At 43.8% G+C, this 19,696-nt stretch overlaps 1 protein-coding gene across 18 annotated transcripts in view; it reads left to right on the top strand.

Annotated features, from left to right (window-relative positions):
- MSI2 (musashi RNA binding protein 2) overlaps positions 1 to 19,696 on the top strand; it is a 388,181-nt gene that overhangs the window by 204,183 nt on the left and 164,302 nt on the right. For all 18 annotated transcript variants that reach the window (XM_039508152.1, XM_039508154.1, XM_039508155.1 and 15 more), the window contains one exon: positions 15,559 to 15,607. In XM_039508152.1, coding sequence (XP_039364086.1) covers positions 15,559 to 15,607 — 49 coding nt within the window. The remainder of the gene's footprint in view (positions 1 to 15,558; positions 15,608 to 19,696) is intronic.

Consider the following 19,696-nt stretch of genomic DNA (forward strand, 5'->3'; position numbering starts at 1 on the left):
TTTTGCACATCCTTGAGCAACATAGCTGTAAGTGTAGACAGGCCTCAGTGACTTCAATGTTTGCAAAGGAGTTTTGAGGTTCTCCAGTGTATGTTCTGGACCAGATTCTGATCTCAGTCATTCCAGTGTAAATCAGAAGAAGTACTTCCGCTGAATTTGAAGGAATTACTCCTGCTTGAGATCAGAATAAGTCCTTCTCCCCACCTTTTTGTACAACTTAAACAGTTGAAAACATTTAAAACTAAAAGTGTTTAAAAAGTTGTGAATTGCTCCCTAACAGATGCCTTTACACGTGCTGACTTCGATTCCAGACAAAACTTTTGTGGCACAGCAGAATGTTTGCTAGAAATGTTGATTGGAGTTTTACTATAGCAGTGATGGACGTGCTGCTATAATTCAGAAACACGTTTTGTTAACCAAATGCTGCAGCTTTATGTAAACACATGTATCACATGGCATTAGATCAGTTTATTTCTAGAAACAAGTATGGTTTTCTGCTTTCTGTCCTTCATATTTTATTTGAAAATATATCTTTAAAAGAAAACAGTTGGTTTAGGAAAGGGGCTCTTGCTGCTGCTGTGTTTAATTCAGTATACTAGATGGGAGAGACATGCAGTGATTTAAAATAGAGGAAGTATGGTACAGTGGTCAGGAAGGTAGCTCGGGAGATCCAGGTTCAATTCCCTGTTCCTCAACAGACTTCTTTGGGCATGTGCTTGTCTTCACTGCAGAGTTCACTCAAGTGTTGCCCCTAGCTTGTGTCTCATCCACAGACAAAACCCCTGAAGTAGGTGCATTTAACTTTTAAGTTGGCTGGCCCGTCAGGAGGTATAAGCTACAATTCCCATTAGCACAACTCATCAGCTGCTAACACAGTCACTGTGTGCAGCTCGGGTGCAGTTTCTCAGTGTGGGTGCTCTCCCTTGAGCTAGGTGAACTCGAGAGGCATTCACTCGAGTGTAGATAACTTGAGTTAGCACTACAGTGAAGACATACTGCCTCTGCGTCTCAGTTCTCCCTCTGGAAAATGGGGATCATAGAACTTCCCTACCTCACAGGGATGCCATGAGGATAGACATGTTGAGATACTGCTAATGGGGACCATATAAGTGTCTAAGGGCTGGTCTACACTAGACAATTCGATCGACCCAGTTACGTCGCTCAAGAGTATAAAAAATCCACACCTCCTGAGTGATCTAGTTAAGGCAAAAGTCACCATGTAGACCATGGTAGATGGCCAGAAGAATTCTTTTCTCTACTAGGGTTAAAACACACATTTGTCTTGGAACACAGAGGGAAGAACAGTTTGTTAGGTCCCCAGTGCTTTCTTCACAACTGTTGTTCGCAACTTAAATCCCCTGGCAAAAGACACCTTAGAAAGATGGAGCCCAGTGAGTGAATGTGCCGTCACCCTTTGCTGGACCAATTTGTCCTGCACCTTTCTTGTAGTCTGAGTGTGCGGGGATGGGGAGCCAAGTGACAGTATCTAGAGAGCAGCTGAGTCTGAGATCTATTGCCACATACCCTTTTAAACAGCTACTTAATGTATACCAGAGAAACAGTTTTCCTTCTCTTTCCCCCAGCTTCCTCTGGTGCAAACCCCCCCTGCTCCACAAGCTTTACTGGCTTTGCTACGGCTTATGCCTGTATCTTCTCCTTTTGAGGAATGTTACTGAAGGGTTTATTTAATGCGTTCCATTCTGCTGAATAGGGAACGAGATCTTTATCAACACAAACTGACATTCCTCTGTTTTACTGGGACTGGCCCTGTTTGTTTTTCTTACCTTTCTCTCTCTCTACTTTCCTTCCCTTCTGCTGGTTATCCAGCTGCACACAGCCATTCGCATTGGTTAAGGGGCAATGTGTGTGTGGGAAGGGGTAGAGGGAAGGGTACCCTTAGGTTTGCAATTTCTGCACAGAAGCCTAATCTTCGCTGGGAGATAAGGTGTGTGTTTTTACCTGATGTTACCGAACTTGAGGTAAAAGCCTCATGAAGACAATGCAGTTGTAAGCCTTGTCTTCACAGCATAACAAAAAAAACTGCCTTTTTTTCTTTTCTTTTTTTTAATACTGTAGAGTGAGTAATACACATGAGCTATCCTGAGGTAAAACACAATGACAACGGGAGTCTTTAGTTTTACTGTGTGGAGTTGACCTGAGTTTGTTTACCTTGAATAAAACTGAAGTGCCTGGTGCAGTGTTTTTACATCAGGATAGTTCATGTGCATTGGTTACCCTGAAGTGAAAAAATACCCCTTTTTTCAGCACTGAAGACAAAGCCGTGGTTTTCACACGAGGTAGCTACAGGTCAAGGTAAACCTTAGCCTCCCCCCTAGTGTTTCTACTTACCTACTATTAACATGTTTGTAAACTACATGCTTCTTTGTTTTCACTAAGATTTTGCCTCATGCGAGTTGCCTCATGTTAGCGAACATGAGGAAAGAGCAAACCTTTTTTTCCTGGTGAAGACACAACCATACAGGCTTCTTCCTATTTAATTTGTCTCACTATGGAAAGCGCCATGCCTTGTGGAGGGCACCACTCATTTTCATGTCTCTCCCAGCGCATGTTGAATTTTGCAGGGGCATTGGGAGTCCAGGACTAGCCGCTGTGCTTGTTGGCAAGCATTAGGGACGCTTGCTGCCATGCCATGGCTGGTAAGCGAGCTCTGAGATTAACGTGATTGAACGACGGTTTTAATTTCAGTCCTGATGGAGCAAAATTAGTTGCAATGATACGTGTGTGTTGAATAAAATTGTAGTTTTATTAGCTGTAATTGCTAAAGAAGACTTTTTAAAGACTTGACTGCTGGGGGGGAAGAATTACTGGCACTGAAATTTGTTCTTGCACAGTACGGCATTGATTATTATCATGGAGCATAATATGTTAGCCCCTGGTTGGTAAGCCAGCATTGTTATACATTGGGAAGCACTCAGCAAGGGTCTTAAGTGCATGCCTAACTATAAGTGTAACCCACAGGGGAATGCATGTTACTGGACCCACTCTGTGCCCAATCCACAGAGGATATGAATATGCTACAGCCCGAGCTAGACAGCTTGAACTCAAGCTGTAGTAGCTCATGCTTTTAGCTCTGGAAGGCTCCAGTTCAATCCCTGGTATGTCACCTAACATGACGGCAGTCACAGAAATACATGGATAATCTCATCAAAGTCAATGGGAGTACTTGCATGCTTAAAGTTAGGCATGTGCTTAAGTCCTTAGTTGAATGAAGGCCCTAGCGCCAAGGCCCCACAGCCACATTGAGGTGCTTAAACTCTTTTTAACCATCATCTGGCTAGCCAGTGGCACTTCAGTTGGGAGTGGGTCTGCCCATGCAGATGTCATTGCAGGTTTAAAGCCTTGGTTAGACCAAGGTTTGAAAACCATGTTCCAGCCTTGATTCTCACCCAGGCTAATACGCTGTTATGAAACAGCCATGTCTGGCCATGTCGCACTCACTGGACAAAGCCAGTTAAGAGCAAGGGCTGTTGGCTCTGTGTTTCCAAACTCAGGTTAAAGGCACCCGTAGAGAAGGCCAAAGAGTTAAAGGATTTGCGCAGCTTTGAGGGAATTTCAATAATAAATGAACAGCACTTTAACTGCATTAGGGGAAGGAAAAAACTCGCTGAGGGAAGTAGGGGGGCATCTTCTGTAGAAAAGGAGGAAATAGTTAAAGTATTTGTTTCTTTGTTTCATTCCATTGTAAGCAAACCCTGAGGCTTTATACGGGGGAAGAATTTTTTTTCCGACAGTCTGGCATGCTGCATGCATTTGTCTCTGTTAATTTATATGGGGGAAGGCAGTAAATCTGCATGAGCACGTTACTGGCTCTTAGATTTCACAAGGGTATTTAAAATAATAGTACCTGACAGTTTACTAGCAGCTAAGAGGTTTTTCTGCTTCAGAAAGCAAAATATTATATGAGTTGTGCAACGTGTATAAATAATTTGAGGAATTAGGCCAAAGCACCCAGTACGCTTTCAGTGAAGAGCTAAAGACTTGATAGAACTGTAAAGTTTGCAAATGGGGAGATGAGGGGAGTCCAGAACACAACCCAGATGTGTGTGATTGAATGTCATCCTTGTTTAATTTCCTTTCTTCCCGAAACTAATCTGAATTGCCAAATGTTAGATTATAGTACATTATTTCATTTGTCTGGCCTAATTCCTCTTTACCTTGAGCAGATGAAAAACATTGCACTAAATCAGCTTGACAGTGCTTGAAACGAAAAAGATCTTAATCCTTCTATGTGTTGATGCAGACTTAAACATGAAGAAAAACATATTTGTAAGTTCTCATGGTGGCTTGAATGTGTGGAGACTCGAGTTTTGAATTGGGACAAATTTCTTGATGGCATGACCTGAAGTGTAGAGGGAATGTGCTTGCTGTCTGTTCATTAGTTACATCTATAAAGGTGTAACTTTTCCCAGTGTAGATTTTTAATGAATGAATGAGACTAAGAATCTAATGTGAAAGCAGAATTTAAATTCAGAAATATAGAATATGTTTTATGTTACACCTTTCTATCTCCCCAGTTTTCTCTCTCTCTCACAGACAAACTTTTCATTTCCTTCTTTATATGATGCTTTTTCTTTAGATTCTCAGCCTCATTCATTCAGTGAAATCTACACAATAACACTGTAACAGCAATGAAGTTATTGAATATACATGTTTAATATCTGTGTGATTCCTTTTATTTTGAAAGGCTCCACAAGTGCTTTACAAAGCTATGTTCCTGAATTGCTTCACACATACCCTGTTTACCCTCTCTTCCCCCCAAAATGCATCTACTACTAAGATGTAACATGACAATTGCTTAACAGTTATATTGTAAAATAGCGGGTGAAGACTTTAAAAGGTATCTAGCTAAAGCTGCATTGATTTATGGTTATGTTCAGTTCCCGTGGAAAGTTACCTTCAAAAGCCCTAAAAAACCTTATCAATTTTCTTTAAAAACAAAAAACAAAACAAAAAACATGTGCGGAAACTGATGGTGTAGACCCCCACTGCTTGCCAAAGCTCATCATTGGCAAGTGGGTGAGTAGATTTTTCAGTCTCTGTGAAAGTTGGCAACTCCCAGCAACACAATGGACCATAACACTACACTGGCTCCATACTGTGTCAGAAAGAAATCTGCCTCCTACTGATTCACCAGAACAACTTGTTGCAGCATTTTGGGTTTTCATTGGAGGTCTCCCACCCCAGTAACAACCATGGCTAACACTGCTTAGCTTGTGAGAGTTGGGTAGTTTGGCTGTAGACTTGAATCAGGGCTGAGGATTTTTGGCAGGGGTTCTGTTCTGGTGCTTTATTTCATGACTATCTTCTCTATACATATTAGAAAAGATTAGAGTAGGACCACAAAGTTACAAACACCAGGGTTACGAACTGACTGGTCAACTACGCACCTCATTTGGAACCACAAGTATGCAATCAGGCACCAGCAGAAATGAGGAGGGGGAAAAAACCCCGAAATATAAGACAGTACTGTGTTAAATGTAAACTACCAAAAGATTAAAGGGAAAGTTTAAAAAAAGTGACAAGATAAGGAAATTGTTTTTGTGCTTGTTTCATTTAAATTAAGAAATGTAAATTTCTTCTGCCTAATAAAGTTTCAAAGCTGTATTAAGTCAATATTCAGTTGTAAATTTTTGAAAGAATTTTTGTTCAGAGTTATGAACATTTCAGAGTGACGAACAACCTCCATTCCCAAGGTGTTTGTAACTGTGAAGTTCTACTGTACCTTATTTACAGGTTGTGCATTTCAGCATTCAGTAGCAATAAACTCTTCTCCCACTCTTCAAATCCTGAGATATGTTTGTGCAATTAGCAGTCCGGCATTTGTTTCATGGGAATGTAAGTAAATGTCCCAGCAGGCCAGTGTTACACGAATCAATGGATGTTTCTCTCTGAGCTTGGGCAGTTATACATTTATGCACTGCAGCCGTGGCTCTGCTCACGTGGTGCATGGAGGTGATGATGCTTTTACCCACTTTGGGATCTCAGGCACTTTGAGATCTATAAATGTAAAGCGCCGTGGACAAGACTGTGGAGCCTGTGCTCCCCCCTATTTACTCGTACAAGTGGACTCATTGGCTTCAGAGGGATTACTGGTGTGAGTAAGTGCTCACATACAAGAGCAAGTTGTTGCTGTTCTTTATTATCTCCATGAGTATGGACTGCTCTGTGTAAACTCTGAGTATTGCTATAATTTCATAGATGTGAATGCCATATAAGTCAGGCATGCTTTATAGACTGTCGCTTACATAGCTCACCCCTTTCATGTGCCAGTCCATATTGAAGTCACATGATCACACATGAAACATGCATGTCTTTTCTGTAAGTCTGACTCAGAGCCACGAGAGGCAGGAAGCCTGGAAGCAAATCCGAGTTGTTTCCTTCCCCGGGTTTCGCTGAGGCAACTAGCCATAGAGAAATTGGATGACAGAGGAAGTAAGAGGTGGATTTTTGAAAGGGAGACGCGTACAGTCACGACTCAAGAAAGCCGCATGCCAGCAGCCCGACAGCAGATGCCACTTCCGTGTGACAGCTGTCAGGGGCGCAGAAAGCAACTGTTTCTTGCCATAAGTGGCTGATATCAGGCCATTGTCTTCTGACTTGCTCTGTGATTTCCATATGTAGCTTGCTCTCCCTCCCTGCATTAACTAAACCACTTCTCTGCATTTTCCCACCAACTCTATGAATGTGGAGATCTCCAGCAATTTCCCTGTTCCACGATATCTGCTTGCCATGCTTGGCTGGTGCCTGCTTCCTTTTGGGTGCTGCAGCTCAATTACATCCACTCTCATTAGCCCCAGTCCAGCAGTGCTTAAGCGTGTGCTTAAGTCATTGCTTCTCATTCTCCCCAGTGAGACTGCTCACATGCTTGAAGTTAAGGATACGCTTAAACAGCATGCTGGATGGCGGGTTCTATCCCATGGCGAGCCCTTGGGTGGAAATGGGGGAGTGCTGAGCGTATGGGTGAATATTTACATTTACATTTGTGTCTTGCTGCTTTTTTCTGGCAATGGATGGGAGAGAAGGAGATGAGGATATTAGATACATGAGATCTCAGCCTGAAAAAGGAAGGTTTCCCAGCCCACTTACGTTATACAATTCTGCTCCCAAGCTTCCCTGGTGGCGTGGTGCCTGGCAGTCCCAAACTGCAGAAGTCTAAAGAGGTATTGCTGGAGTTTCACAGGCATCATTAAACAGGCCCTGTTTTCCCCACTGCAGTCAATAGAGACACTCATGTTGATTTCAATTGGTTTTAAATCGAGGCTCAAGTCAGGATCATCGAAATAAAAGCTGCCAAAGAAAAGGGGTGAGATTTTCCTGCAGTCTTAGTGTGCCCCCAGCAAAGTTACCATTGACTTCAATGGGAGGAGAATTTGGCCAACACTAAGGCTGTTTGAAAATCCCACCGGAGAGCGAGCTGTAAAATAGCACCTTGCCTTTGCAGGAGGAAGAAATCCATCTTCCCATTAGGACATGGTCCATATTAAGTTAGATCTCCTTTGGCTGTTTGGGCCTGCCCCATGGAAGAAGTGAGGGGAGTTACAAACCCTTATGAGGAAGGAAAAATGAAGTTCAGGAAGAATATTGTATGTTCTTCTACTGGGCAGAATCAAATGCATTCAATTCAGAGCCTCCTGAAGTACAATTAATAGTCATTTTATTTAGGTCATCCTCATTTTGTTGCTTTAAATATATGCAGCTGTTAAAGTGGAAAATATTAAGTACATTTATCTCTGTAGATCCTTTTGTGAATGGGTCAGATGTATTTTAAATAACCCTAAGAACTGTTAGGATTATTAAAGCCTTTGGCTCTTCTGGTCTTTTTTCCCGCCTTCCTTTTTCCCTTTCCCTTCTTCCAGACAGTGATTAAAGATAGTGCATCCCTCCCTTTTCCCAGGGTCCTGGGTGGACTGAAAAGAAACATTAAATAAACTAAAACCTATTACTTAAGCTTTATGTAAGAAACCTATTGTAGTTTTGTTCAGGGGCTGAGGTAGGTGCGTGTGGGGGTGTATGAAGGGTGGAAAGATGTCCTTTCAGACTCCTAAGTATCCATTTATTTATTACTAGTATTATCTTTTGAGTCATATGGCACTTCCCCCACCCCTCTCTCCCTGAAAGTGCTGAGACTTTGCGAGCGTTTTGTAATACCCTCTCATTTGCTGCTCTTAATTAGTTTGGATTAATCAACTCCTTAAGCTGCCACATCGAGCCATGTGGGGATAATTGTTTTTGGTTGTATATGTTACTATTTTTCTTTTATATAGCACTTCAGATTGCTGAGTCCTTTTTCAGAGGACTAGCCTCTTGTTAAGCACTTCTGCATGAAAATCGAGGGAGGTGACCTGCCTGGAGGTTGTGTGCTCAGAAATGAGCCATCCACGAGATGATTGTTTTTTCTTTTCCTACTTATTCATTCTTCAAACAGAACTTAGTGTCATTGAAAAGTGTCAGATAGGATAGCCCAGGAAAACGCTCCTTTCTGTCCCCACAAAGCTGAGGGGACATAAACCCTTAGGATTTGGACTTCTCCTAGGGTTCCCAACTCTTTGATTGCAGAAAACTTAACACTCCTGTCCTGCCCTGCCCCTTATCAGATGTCCCGTCCCCACTCACTCCCCCTTCCCTCTGTCGCTTGCTCTCCCCCACCCTCGTTCACTCGCTCATTTTCACCGGGCGGGGGTTGGGGTGCAGGAGGGGGCTCTCAGCTGGGGCTGAGGGGTTTGGAGCGTGGGGGGGGGTCAAGGCTGCGGCAGGGGGCTGGGGTGCGGGCTCTAGGAGGGAGTTTGGGTGCAGGAGGGGGCTTAGGTCCGGAGCAAGGAGTTAGGGTGCAGGAGAGGGTTCCGACCTAGGGTTGGGGTATGGGAGGGGATGAAGGGTGCATGTTTCAGGGGACGCTTACCTCAGGCAGCTCCCGGAAGTGGCTGGCATGTCCCTTTGGCTCCTAGGAAGAGGAGCCAGGGATCTGTGTGTGCTGCCCTTGCCTGCAGGTGCTGCCCTCACAGCTCCCATTGGCCAGAAACCACAGCCAATGGGAGATGCAGAGGCTCGGGGCAGCGTGCGGAGCCCCCCTTGCCGCCCCTGCGCTAGGAGCTGGAGGGACATGCCGGCCGCTTCCGGGAGCCATGCGGAGCTGGCTGATGTGGCCAACCAGACTTTTAGTGGACCAGTCAGCTGTGCTGACCAGAGACATGAGGGTCCTTTTTCAACATGGCATTCTGGTCGAAAACCGGATGCCTGGCAACCCTACTTTCTCCTCCTGATGCATCTCAACCCTGTTTGAAGGGGTGAGAAAGTGCTTACTTTCCTTGTACATTTATACTTTGACATCCTTATTGCCTTCAAGGAAGGGCACCAGTTGCAGTTGTGGTTTTGTAATACAAACACCTGCCCACAGCAAATCAGACAAATGCATTTTTCATAACAGCCACTGAGCACCCATCAGACCGTTCAACTTTCTGGCCTCTTAATAACCTGTTCTATTTTGAACTGTTCTCTTTTTCCTGCCTGGATTCCTATTCGTTCTTCACCAAACTTCTTCATAAAGCTCCATTGATAAATGCCCAGTTCCCCAGGCTTTGATTAAGAATCTTTTCTTCTGATTATCCACAGTAAAATGGCTCCCACTTGCTATATCAGAGCAGAGACAGGAAGAGCAAGGCCTCCTCTCTCCACAGCATTTGAGGTCAGCTGAAATGCCAAGTTAATAGTCCCTAGATTTAAACATGAAGGGGTTGGGGGCAGATAGTTTCAGCTGAGGGACTTTGGAACTTTCTCCCCGCTCAGGGTATGTCTACACTACAAAACAAGTGTGTTCTTAACTCAGGTTAGCTAACTCGGGTTAAAATAGCAGAGAAGACACAGCAACTTGGCGTTTAACTTGGGTGAGCAGCCCGAGTTCAAACCCAGGCTGCTCTATAGGCATTCACTCAAGCGGCTAACCTGAGTTAAGTCGAGTTGCCGTGCCTTCTCAGGTTTTAACCTGAGTTCGCTAACCTGAGCTAAGAACACAGTGTAGATGTACTCTCAGACTGACTGAGTTCAAGCATTGACCATCAGGGCGCATGTCAAAGGCCACTCTCTCAGGCTTGCTCTGTGAAGGCAGGTTCTCTGGGGGTGAGAAGTGTTTTACTTCACAATAAAAGCCTTGTAAAACTCTGAACACTTGTGCAATTTCAGTTATATGTAGCTGAGTATTTTTTCTCTGGTACCCAAAGAACATCTTTGTGTGATAGCCACCTTACCTAACACAGGATTGAACTGGGGATGCCTGCAACTAAAATCATTAGCCTCTACAGCTTGAGCTAAAGATCCAGGCTCTGTAGCTGAGGGTTATGTAATATACATCGGTCAGTGGGTTACACTAAGCGTTTTACAATACAGATAGAAAAGCAAGCGGTTTAGCTAATTATATTACAGTACTGTTACATTATCCCTCTATAGCGCTTTTTTTCTGGTGATCTCCGAACAGTGAACAAACATTGTTGGCCTCACAAAAAGCCCTGCACAGTAGGTCAGTAGTTTATCTTTGGTAAGTCACTGCACCTCCCTGCCTCATTTATCCATCTGTAAAGTGGGGATAATTATTCTTTTTAACCTCTGTAAAGCATGATGAGGTCAACAGATGAAACTGATTACGATTGGTGACTTGCTCAGGGTCACACAGCAAGTCAGTATCACAGCTAAGAATAGAAGACAGGAGTCCTGTCTTCCAGTCTCATCTCTCACCACTAGACAAACTTCCAGACTTTTAAGATAAGTTAGTGGTTGCATGTTTTTAACCAAGATCTGGAAGATTTGCTGCATCCAGCCACCCCTAATATAGTCGAACAGGAGAAATCCCAGGGTGAACCAAAGGGTTAACTCATGGATCTTTACTGGGCATAGCAACCAAACCTACTTGAGTTTCATTTGTGCAGATCTTTTATCCCCCTCATCTCCCGAAATAGAGAGAGAACAATATGCTTACTACTGGGTTTACTACCGGTTACCCTTACTGTGTCCCTTATTTCTCCTTGATGAAGACTTAAACAAGCCACTTGTGTTTGATTCACAGAGAACCGTGAGAAACAAGCTGTGTATGTGAAGCAGTGTGGGGTTTTTTCATTCTATTCAGCCCTTTGTAAATTCAAATTCTTCTAGTTTCAGTTCTTGCTGTTCTGCCAGATTTCCATAGCATTGATAGGTTTTCTGAATTAATAAGTTTCTTCCCTCCCTTTCCCTTTACCTCTCCCTCTTTGCTTTTACTTTTGCAACTGGTGAAAAGTTTTTCTAAGTGCGCAGCCTTATCCATATTGATTTTTCTCTCTCCCCTGTCTAACTGGCTCTTAGAGGTTTTATTTTGTGAAGCGTTAATAGAATTTTTCTTTCGCCATTGCACTTTATCTATTCAGGAGTCATTGAGAAGTCCTATTGTGTCACCGGACTGTGGAGGAAAGAGGCTATTCTTCTGTTACAATGGCTGCCCTAAAAATAATGTGGGGTGGGGTTAACTCAGAAAGGGCAGAGACGGAGATAAAATGTTCTGACCTTAGGAAACAGAAAAGATAACCAATTAGGCATTGCTGAAAGTGCACTAGCTGGCTTAAAAACACCCTGCTGCTTTCTGAGGGTATATTTTAACTCAGAAACTCCGCTCCAACAGAACTGATTCACCCCTTTGAATTTTGCAGGGTTTCAGAGTCGAACCCCTAGATCTGTAACTCTCTTTTTTGTGATTTTTGCTTCTGAGTCAAAACTTTTACAGTCCTGTTCCCAGTGTGGACAAAGCACAAAGCTCACGAAGATGGTTGAGCTCACGTGGTTTCCACCCGAAGTGGCAGAAATCTCCCCCAGCCCAGCCCAGGAAGTCTCAATGTTACTATTATTTATTTGCCCACTAAAGACCCTGACCAAGCCTGGGATCTCATTGTGGTAGGTGCTGTGCGAACACATAGCAGGAGCTTTGGACCAGATCTGTAAAGGTAATTAGGTGCCTAACTCCCATCAAAGTCACTCTAAGGGCGAGAGAGAACACATCGTCAATTTCCATTTGACAGATGGGGAACTGAAGCACAGAGTTGAAGTGTCTCTCCCCAGGACACACAGCAAGTCCATGGCTGAACCAGGAACTACATTTGCATCTCCTGAGAGCCAGTCCAATTCCAAGACCATCCCTCCTCTCTCATCAGGATTTGGGCAGTGCTTGGAGAAATGAGATGATGATTGACCAATAGTTTGAAGCCTGTGTTGTCACTCCTGCCATCCACAGATGAAGAGGGAAAGGGCTGTTGAAAGCTGCAGCTCGGGTTTTAGCCTATTGAAATCCTGCCTGATAAGACTCTCTTAGCCCTGGGTTACACTGCAAACTTATGTGGGTATAACGATGTCACTTGGGTTTGGAAAATCCAACCCCGTGAGCGATGCCATTACACCGCCGAACTCCCGGTGTAGACAGCTCTGTGTTGATAGGAGGGCTTCTCCCATCAACATAACTGCCACCTCTCAGGGAGCTGGCATACCTACACTGACAAGAGCTCCCCCGTTGGCATAGCCAACGTCTTCACTGAGCGCTGCAGCTCTGTAAGCGTAGGCCAGGCCTCAGTCGCACAGCAAACGGGAAGTCAGGATCAGAGCGGAGTGAAATTTTTTATGGACAACTTTTTTTCAGAGAAAAATGCAGATCCAGCAACACCAAAACGTTTCACTAATTCATGTCAGTTTCAATGAACTATTTTGGTTTATTTAAAAAAAAAACCACTAAAAAATTGAAACATTTTGATTTTTTTTCAGATCAAAAGAACTTTTTGTTTTAAGATGTCCTCTAAAATATAAAACATTAAAAAGTACTTGAAATCCAACCTAAGTATTTCATTCAGCCGGAAATGATTTTTTTTTTATTTTTATTTTTTTATGTTTTAGTTTGATCCTAAACAATTTTTTTTTTCTTTTCAGCCCAAATGAAATCTGTAATTTGCACAGCTCTAGTCCAGATCTTGTCCCTCGTGGTATTTTTAGTGGAGATGGGGAGAAATAAGTAAAGGGCCTGTACATTTTTTTTTTCCTTCTGTAGTTCACCTCTAAAGAAGGATGTGTATTTCCAATGCCCCTAGTAAACTGTTGTTCAGTAAAGAGGGAGGAGTTTGGGGAATTAACAGTGCACAGAGACTAGCACTGTGCTAATCAGCTTAGTGCTGTCATCTGGGGTATGGATGAGATGTAGTACCCTGGGCATTACTTTCCCTTTGGACACAGAGTTTTTCCCCTTGTTGATGAGTGCTGCAGAGCGATGCCCTTTGGGCACCTGTTTGTTCAGCCCTTGTTTCCTAGCTACCAAAGCAGCCTTTTAAAACAATACAAACTTTAGCCTCTGTGTTGGTCGAGCTGCTACAGCAGGCTAAAGAATCATGCTCTGTTAGCCTGGGTCACAGGCTCCCTGTGGCCAGAGAAACTCACCCTGGGCTTCAGATGTCCACAGCCGTTCAAATCCCTGTACAAGGCATTACTTTGTAATGACACCCCTGGTCGAGGATTGAGGCTTCTGGCCTGGTTACAGTCGTGAGAACCGTTCCACACTGTACATTCTAATTCTGTTGCATCTGGGTCAGAAGACAACAGTGGTGGGACTGGGCCTCTTGTTCTGTTTGTATGTAGAGTGCGAATGAGCTCAGGGGGCCCTCTCCAGCTGGGGTTGGGATTTTGGACAAAGATTTTTGTGGTGAGAAGTGTCATAAAGTTGTACTGTGTAGACTGACTAGTATGGGGACAAAGGGGTGTCCAGCGCACCGTTTTCCTCCGGTGATGCACAAGGTGGTTATAGGAGAAGAAAAGAGACCGCATGTTGTTCAGAGAAACCGGGCTAGCTGCTAAACGTGATTCTGATCCCTGTGTGCTTGAGGCCTTTGAGAATTTTAACAATCACTGATCAAACCATAATTCCAGGGCACAGATGAGTGCTAGGGGAATTGTCCTTATTTACTCTCTAACCTTACTGACACCTGTGTGTTGTTTCTTGGTTTTGTGGTGTTCTTTTATGGGATAAGGAAGGGGAGTGGGGCGACAGAACAATATACCTAATTTAGTTTGGATTGTCATTGTGCTAGTGGTTTAGGTCCCAGGCATGCTGCGGATGAAGCATATCAGAATGAAGGAAGCATGTTACATCCTTTCAGCTCAGGCTGTTTCCAACACATTCGTGCAAACTAATGTGAATGGGACTCATCAGTGTTAGCTGAAATGGGGTTTAAAAGGAGTCTAAGCACAGTTTGAGGTTTTACCGCCTTGCGATTTCTACTGTATCATGGAAGCTGCCTCCAACGCTGTAATAATAGGGACAGATCCACCCTGTGTTTTTAATCACTCTCCAAAATTGTGCTCCTGCCCTGTAACACCGTGCATGCGTAAAGCATGCAAGATTGAGCTATCCTCGGGGACTGTCATCTAACTGCATCACTGGCATGGTAATTTTTACAGGGTGGATGCCATTGCAGAGTGACTCTTCAAAGAAATCAGTTTTTCTAAAATGAATGGGTAAATAACATGTTGTTGTTAATTTTTTTTTGGTGGGGGGAATCCTCCGTAGAATTCAATAGGGATGAACCCAAGTATAGAAATTATTCTAAAAAAATAGAGTTGAATAAAGAATGAGATCCATTCTGTGGCTTGGAGTTTGTATGTTTCTTTTTTTACCATCATCTCTTCTAAAGCAGAGAGATACTTCTTGATTAAATAGTAGTTAAAACGATCTATTCAAAGGTTATAATTTTCTGTTAAATTCTACAGGACTTTTCCATAAGAGTGCAGCAGTATCCTGCTGAAGTTCTGGAGTCTCTGAACAGTTTAAAATACAATATACTTAAAAAGAAATCCCCGCACAGCCTCAGTCAAAAATAAGTGTAAAATTTAGGTGTGGCTGCACAGATTAAATGTAGGTGGAATAAATCATGCAAAGAGTGATGAAACTTGAAAGTGATTTTTGTTGCACTTCAATACATTTCATCAGGCAGCCCTCTGTTCTGAAGTAGAAATGCCAAACCTGATGCAAATTAAACCTCTGTCCCCCTCCCTTCCTCCAGTTGCTTTTCAAAAGGCCTCTTGAAAACCTCTGAATACCTTTTTGGCTGACCAGATTTTGCCCCACACATACTTTTTGAAATCTTCTAATTCCCATCTAGCACATTGATAGCCGCTGGAGAAGTCATGGGCTTGATTTGCATCAGTGACTCTGGGGCCCTCCTTATCTCTCTCCAGCTGCCTCAGAAGAAGAACGGAGGGAAAAAAGCGACTTGGATGTTTGTGCTTTTTAGGGCAATAAAACTTTAAAAGTGCGTTTTTCCCTCTAGGATCAAATGCCAGCTAGGCTTTGTGTTGACGGTGGCAGGTTTCCAAAAGAAAGAGCTGACTCCAGGCAAAGGAAATGAGAGATGATGAATCCATGTGGCCTGCCATACCTGAATTTACCCTGCCACTATCCCAGCCTTGCCTCCCCAGTACTTGATTTGTTTGTGTGTCTTCCTTAACCTTGTAGCAAATATACTAAAATACACCTCTTCTGTCTTGCAGGTGGAGGATGCCATGCTTATGTTTGACAAGACTACCAACCGGCATAGAGGTAAGAGAGAGCATCTGAGTTCAGATGCCACATTTTATAATTGGCAAATGCAAAAACTCTGTGTGGTGAATGTAACACCGTAGGTCTGGCTGGCCCAGTGGCCCCAACAGCAGTGTTCAGTGCTGCCGTGCCAGGAGACTGGGATCTGAGCCACCTCCCCATGTGCTGTGGTCACGCGGAGGTGGGCGTGCTTGGGCCTCGGTTTTTGTGTGTGTCTGGGGATAGCTTGGATTTCTCAACAGTGACAACTCTTCTGGCCACTTGATAAAGTCCTGTCTTCGTGGCCCAAAGAAAGTCCTATTCAGCTTGACTTTAGTGGAAGGATGATTGCTGGGATATGTGGCCTTGTGTGGAGATAAAAGTGTGGCAGACTGGGGGGGGTTCATTAGGCATCTGATGCTGAGGTGGAACGGGACAGAGGAACATTTAGAGATGGAAGAATTTTTCAGAGTTTTCTCCCTGGTCACCCCTCTTCTGGCCCAACAAAGATGTATGGCAAGTGAGTCCAGCCTTCAGTACTAAGGGGATAAACACTCACTCAGGCCTCTCCATGTTTTGTACACATGACATGCTCTGAGGCCCCATAGCAGGTATCCGCATGAGCCTGTGATGCCTGTTTACACTTGAGGATGAGCAAGAACCTTAACGTGCAATTCCCTTACTTCAGTGTAGCTAGACCAGATTGGGCCCAATTGCCAATCGGCTTCCACCCACTCGCAAAACAGGGCACGTGCACACTTGAATGCATGTGCAAGTCTTATACTAGCAACTAGAAGTATGGCTGGATGTGCAAATTGATGATGCCGGTATTAGAGGTTCATTTTTTTTCTTAGAAATAAGACACCTGCCACCCTTTCGCCCGCTGCGATCTTTTCACAGCCTCTTCTTGCAGGAAAAGGGAGGATACCAGGGATATGTTGGCTGTCCCTCCTGCGTGGAAGATGACGTGGAGTGAGAAGTGAGCAAAGGAGGACGTGGGAGTTGTGTGGAGTGAAGTGTGACTGGGAGATTAGGGAGTAGGAAGAGATGAGGCAAGGAGATAGCAATTGCTCTGGCATGCGTGGTTCCCAGTTTTGAAAGCAAACGTGGCCCTGTGTGGTTAGATCCTGTAATTTAGGATAGGATTTTCCATGCCACCAGCATCACCCTAACTCAGCTGCTTTCCAGGTCAGTAGGCGTTTAAGTCAATGCTGAGCACTTTAGAAAATCTCACTCCGTAGTTTCCTCCTTTCATTTGCACCTTTGACCTGAGTTTTCTGCTTTGCTGGCAGGAGTCTGGAATTTATAAAACCCCAGTGGTTTGGGGGTAAGAATGTATGGGGTGCATGGGAAACACGGGCTCTGGGAACCCCAGTGTATCACTTTGAGCCAAGCATCCTTAAAGCAAGTAATAAGGATGCATTCCATAGATATTTAAGGAGCCATTTGGTCTAATTATCCTTAATGAAGGAGTGGAGCGAATGCACCCCAATTATGAGGGACTTGGGTGTCCGTGCTAGAATAAATATAATTCCCTCACCCCATCTCCCCTCCTAAAACGGCATGTTTCATGTCTCGCTGGATCAGGTTAAGCTGTTTTCAGTCTGAAGGTCTGACAGCTCAGGAAAACATCATGGGAAGATGTTGGGAGGGGGAAGCAGTGAGTGGTGGTGGTGGTTGTACTATTTCTTTGTACTGGAGTAATACCTAGGAGCCCTAGTCCTGGATCAGGACCCCATTGTGTTAGGTGCTGCATAAACCCAGAACAAAAAGATGGTCTGTGCTCCAAAGAGCTTCTCATCTAGTCTCAGTGTAAGACAAGAGCCAAAAAGTGGCTACATGCAGATGGATGGGGAGGATGTTTTGTGGCTGGTTTGGATTAATTGGTGTGCTGCTTGCAGGCAGCGTAATGGTGCCATGTAAAATAGAAATAATGAAGGCACTTAGGTGGGTGTCAAGCACTGGGCTTTGCTGCTTGTTTAAAGGATTAATTAATGCCCTGGAGGTAGATGACAGTAACTTTCTATTGACACCTTTCCTTGCCTACATCTTGAGCAACGTGCAAGTAGAACCAGTTCCCTCCAATCACACCTGCATCTATCTATTGGTTAGCCTTGAGTTTCTGGTGTTGCCTTCCAGCAAAGTGCTCAATGTAACAAATGGGATTGAATATCGACTTGTGCCCACCAGGAGGGGAAGACAAGTTCGTGGAGCTGGAATCACAGCTGTGGTCTTCATATCCCCCCAGGGTGAAATTGCCAATTGACCATTATTACTGATTTATTTATATTACAGTAATGCCTGGAGCCCCCAACTGAGACCAGAGCCGCCTGGTGCTATATAAACACGTAGTGAGAGACAATCCCTGCCCTGAACAGCTTACAGTCTAAATAGACAAAACAGACAGAGGGTGGGAGAAAAAGGAGTACAGTTTATTCCCACATTGCAGATGGGGAACTGGTACACAGAAGGACTGAAGTGTCTCACCCAAGAAGTCTGTGATAGAGCTGGGAACTGAATTCAGATCATTGAATTTCCTGTTCAGTGTCTTAACCACAAAACCGCCCTTCCTTTCATTGATGTTAAATCTCTATTCACAGCTTTCAGGGAAGGATTAAGGCAGGATCTCTGAGATCAGGGCCTTGTGGAGCAGGGAGGGGCAGTCAGTGCAGTGAAAATATTCAACAGCAGCAAATTACACAGCTATCTGCTTCACTTGAGAGGAGGCTCAAGGACCGAGGGCCGGTCTACACACAGTTTTTACACTATTTTAACTTTAAATCAGTTTTAGAAACCAAATCAGTGGAATTCCCGAGCAGAGGGCACAATTAAGTATTAATATCAGGCCTGGTCCACACCTAAAACTAGGTTGACATCGCTACAGCACTCAGGGCTGTGAAAAGCCCACACCTCTGAGCAATGTACCTATGCTGACCGAACTCTGGAACAGCTGCAGCTAGGTCAACTGGAAAGTGCATCCATTGACCTGGCTACCGTCACTTGGGAACGGGGATTTTCTACAGCGATGGGCAAACCACTTCCGTTGCTGTAGTTTGTGTATATGCTATGGGATTACGGTGGTCTAGCTATGCTGCTGTAGCAGCCGCAGTGTAGACATGGCCCCAGTTTAGATCGTGTGGATCGCAAGCTAAACTATTATACGTGTGTCCATATCAGGGACTCCCGCTGACTTGACTCAATCCACTTTCGTTAAGTCGGTGCAAAAACGATGAGAAGACACAGAACCCATTAGAAGAAGACCAAACAGAGCTATTTGGGAAGAGGAAACCAGTCATAAAAATCATTTTTTTTAAAAAATCCCTCTTTTTTTCCCCTCAAAAATTTGAAATTTCAACATTCAACACAATTTTATTCAGCCCATAGTTGATCAAAGAAACAAGGGGGGGAAATGCTCTTTGTTGTCCTTTTTTAGTTTAAAGGTAGCCATTCAAGTACAAATTGTGGCTAAGGATGAGCTGCCTCAAAGACCTGTTCATTTCCTTATCTCCGTGTACAGGAGAAACAGTTTAGCAGAAACTCTAGGTAGGTAGGCAGCCAGCACTTAGCTATCTGACCATGAGCATCTCGACTACACAGCCACTTATCTTGGGTGCAGCCCATCCATTCCCTTCCAGCCTTATATTCTGTACCGATTGCCTGGAATGTATACTAAATGTAATCCTGTAAAGTCTTGAGATGTAGGATTTAAAAAACAGAGTTCTTGCTTTATTCATTTCCTTTAGGCTTGAAATTAGGTATTAAATTTGGCATGTGTCTTTAATGGCAGCATAGTTTGTTTTTTCTTTGAAGTAGTGCGATCTGTGGGAATCAGCACCAAAAACTATTGAATTCTAACCTTAGCGGACTCACTGATCTTGGGCAACACACAACCATTCTGACTTGCTTTTCTCACCTGTAAAAGGTGATAACTGTACTTCTTAAAAAATACTACCATTATAGGGCTCTTGGAGGTTTCAAGCATGCTAGAGTTTTAAAACCCAAAAGTGAGAATTCTAGATGGATGGTATCACACAGGAAGCAGAATCTGTAGGTAATTTGCCCTTACCTACCACACCGGAGTGATGAAGATTCCTTATTGCTTGTACAGTG

The sequence above is a fragment of the Mauremys reevesii genome, linkage group 20 (assembly GCF_016161935.1).
Source record: "Mauremys reevesii isolate NIE-2019 linkage group 20, ASM1616193v1, whole genome shotgun sequence".
Classification (NCBI taxonomy): Eukaryota; Metazoa; Chordata; order Testudines; family Geoemydidae; genus Mauremys; species Mauremys reevesii.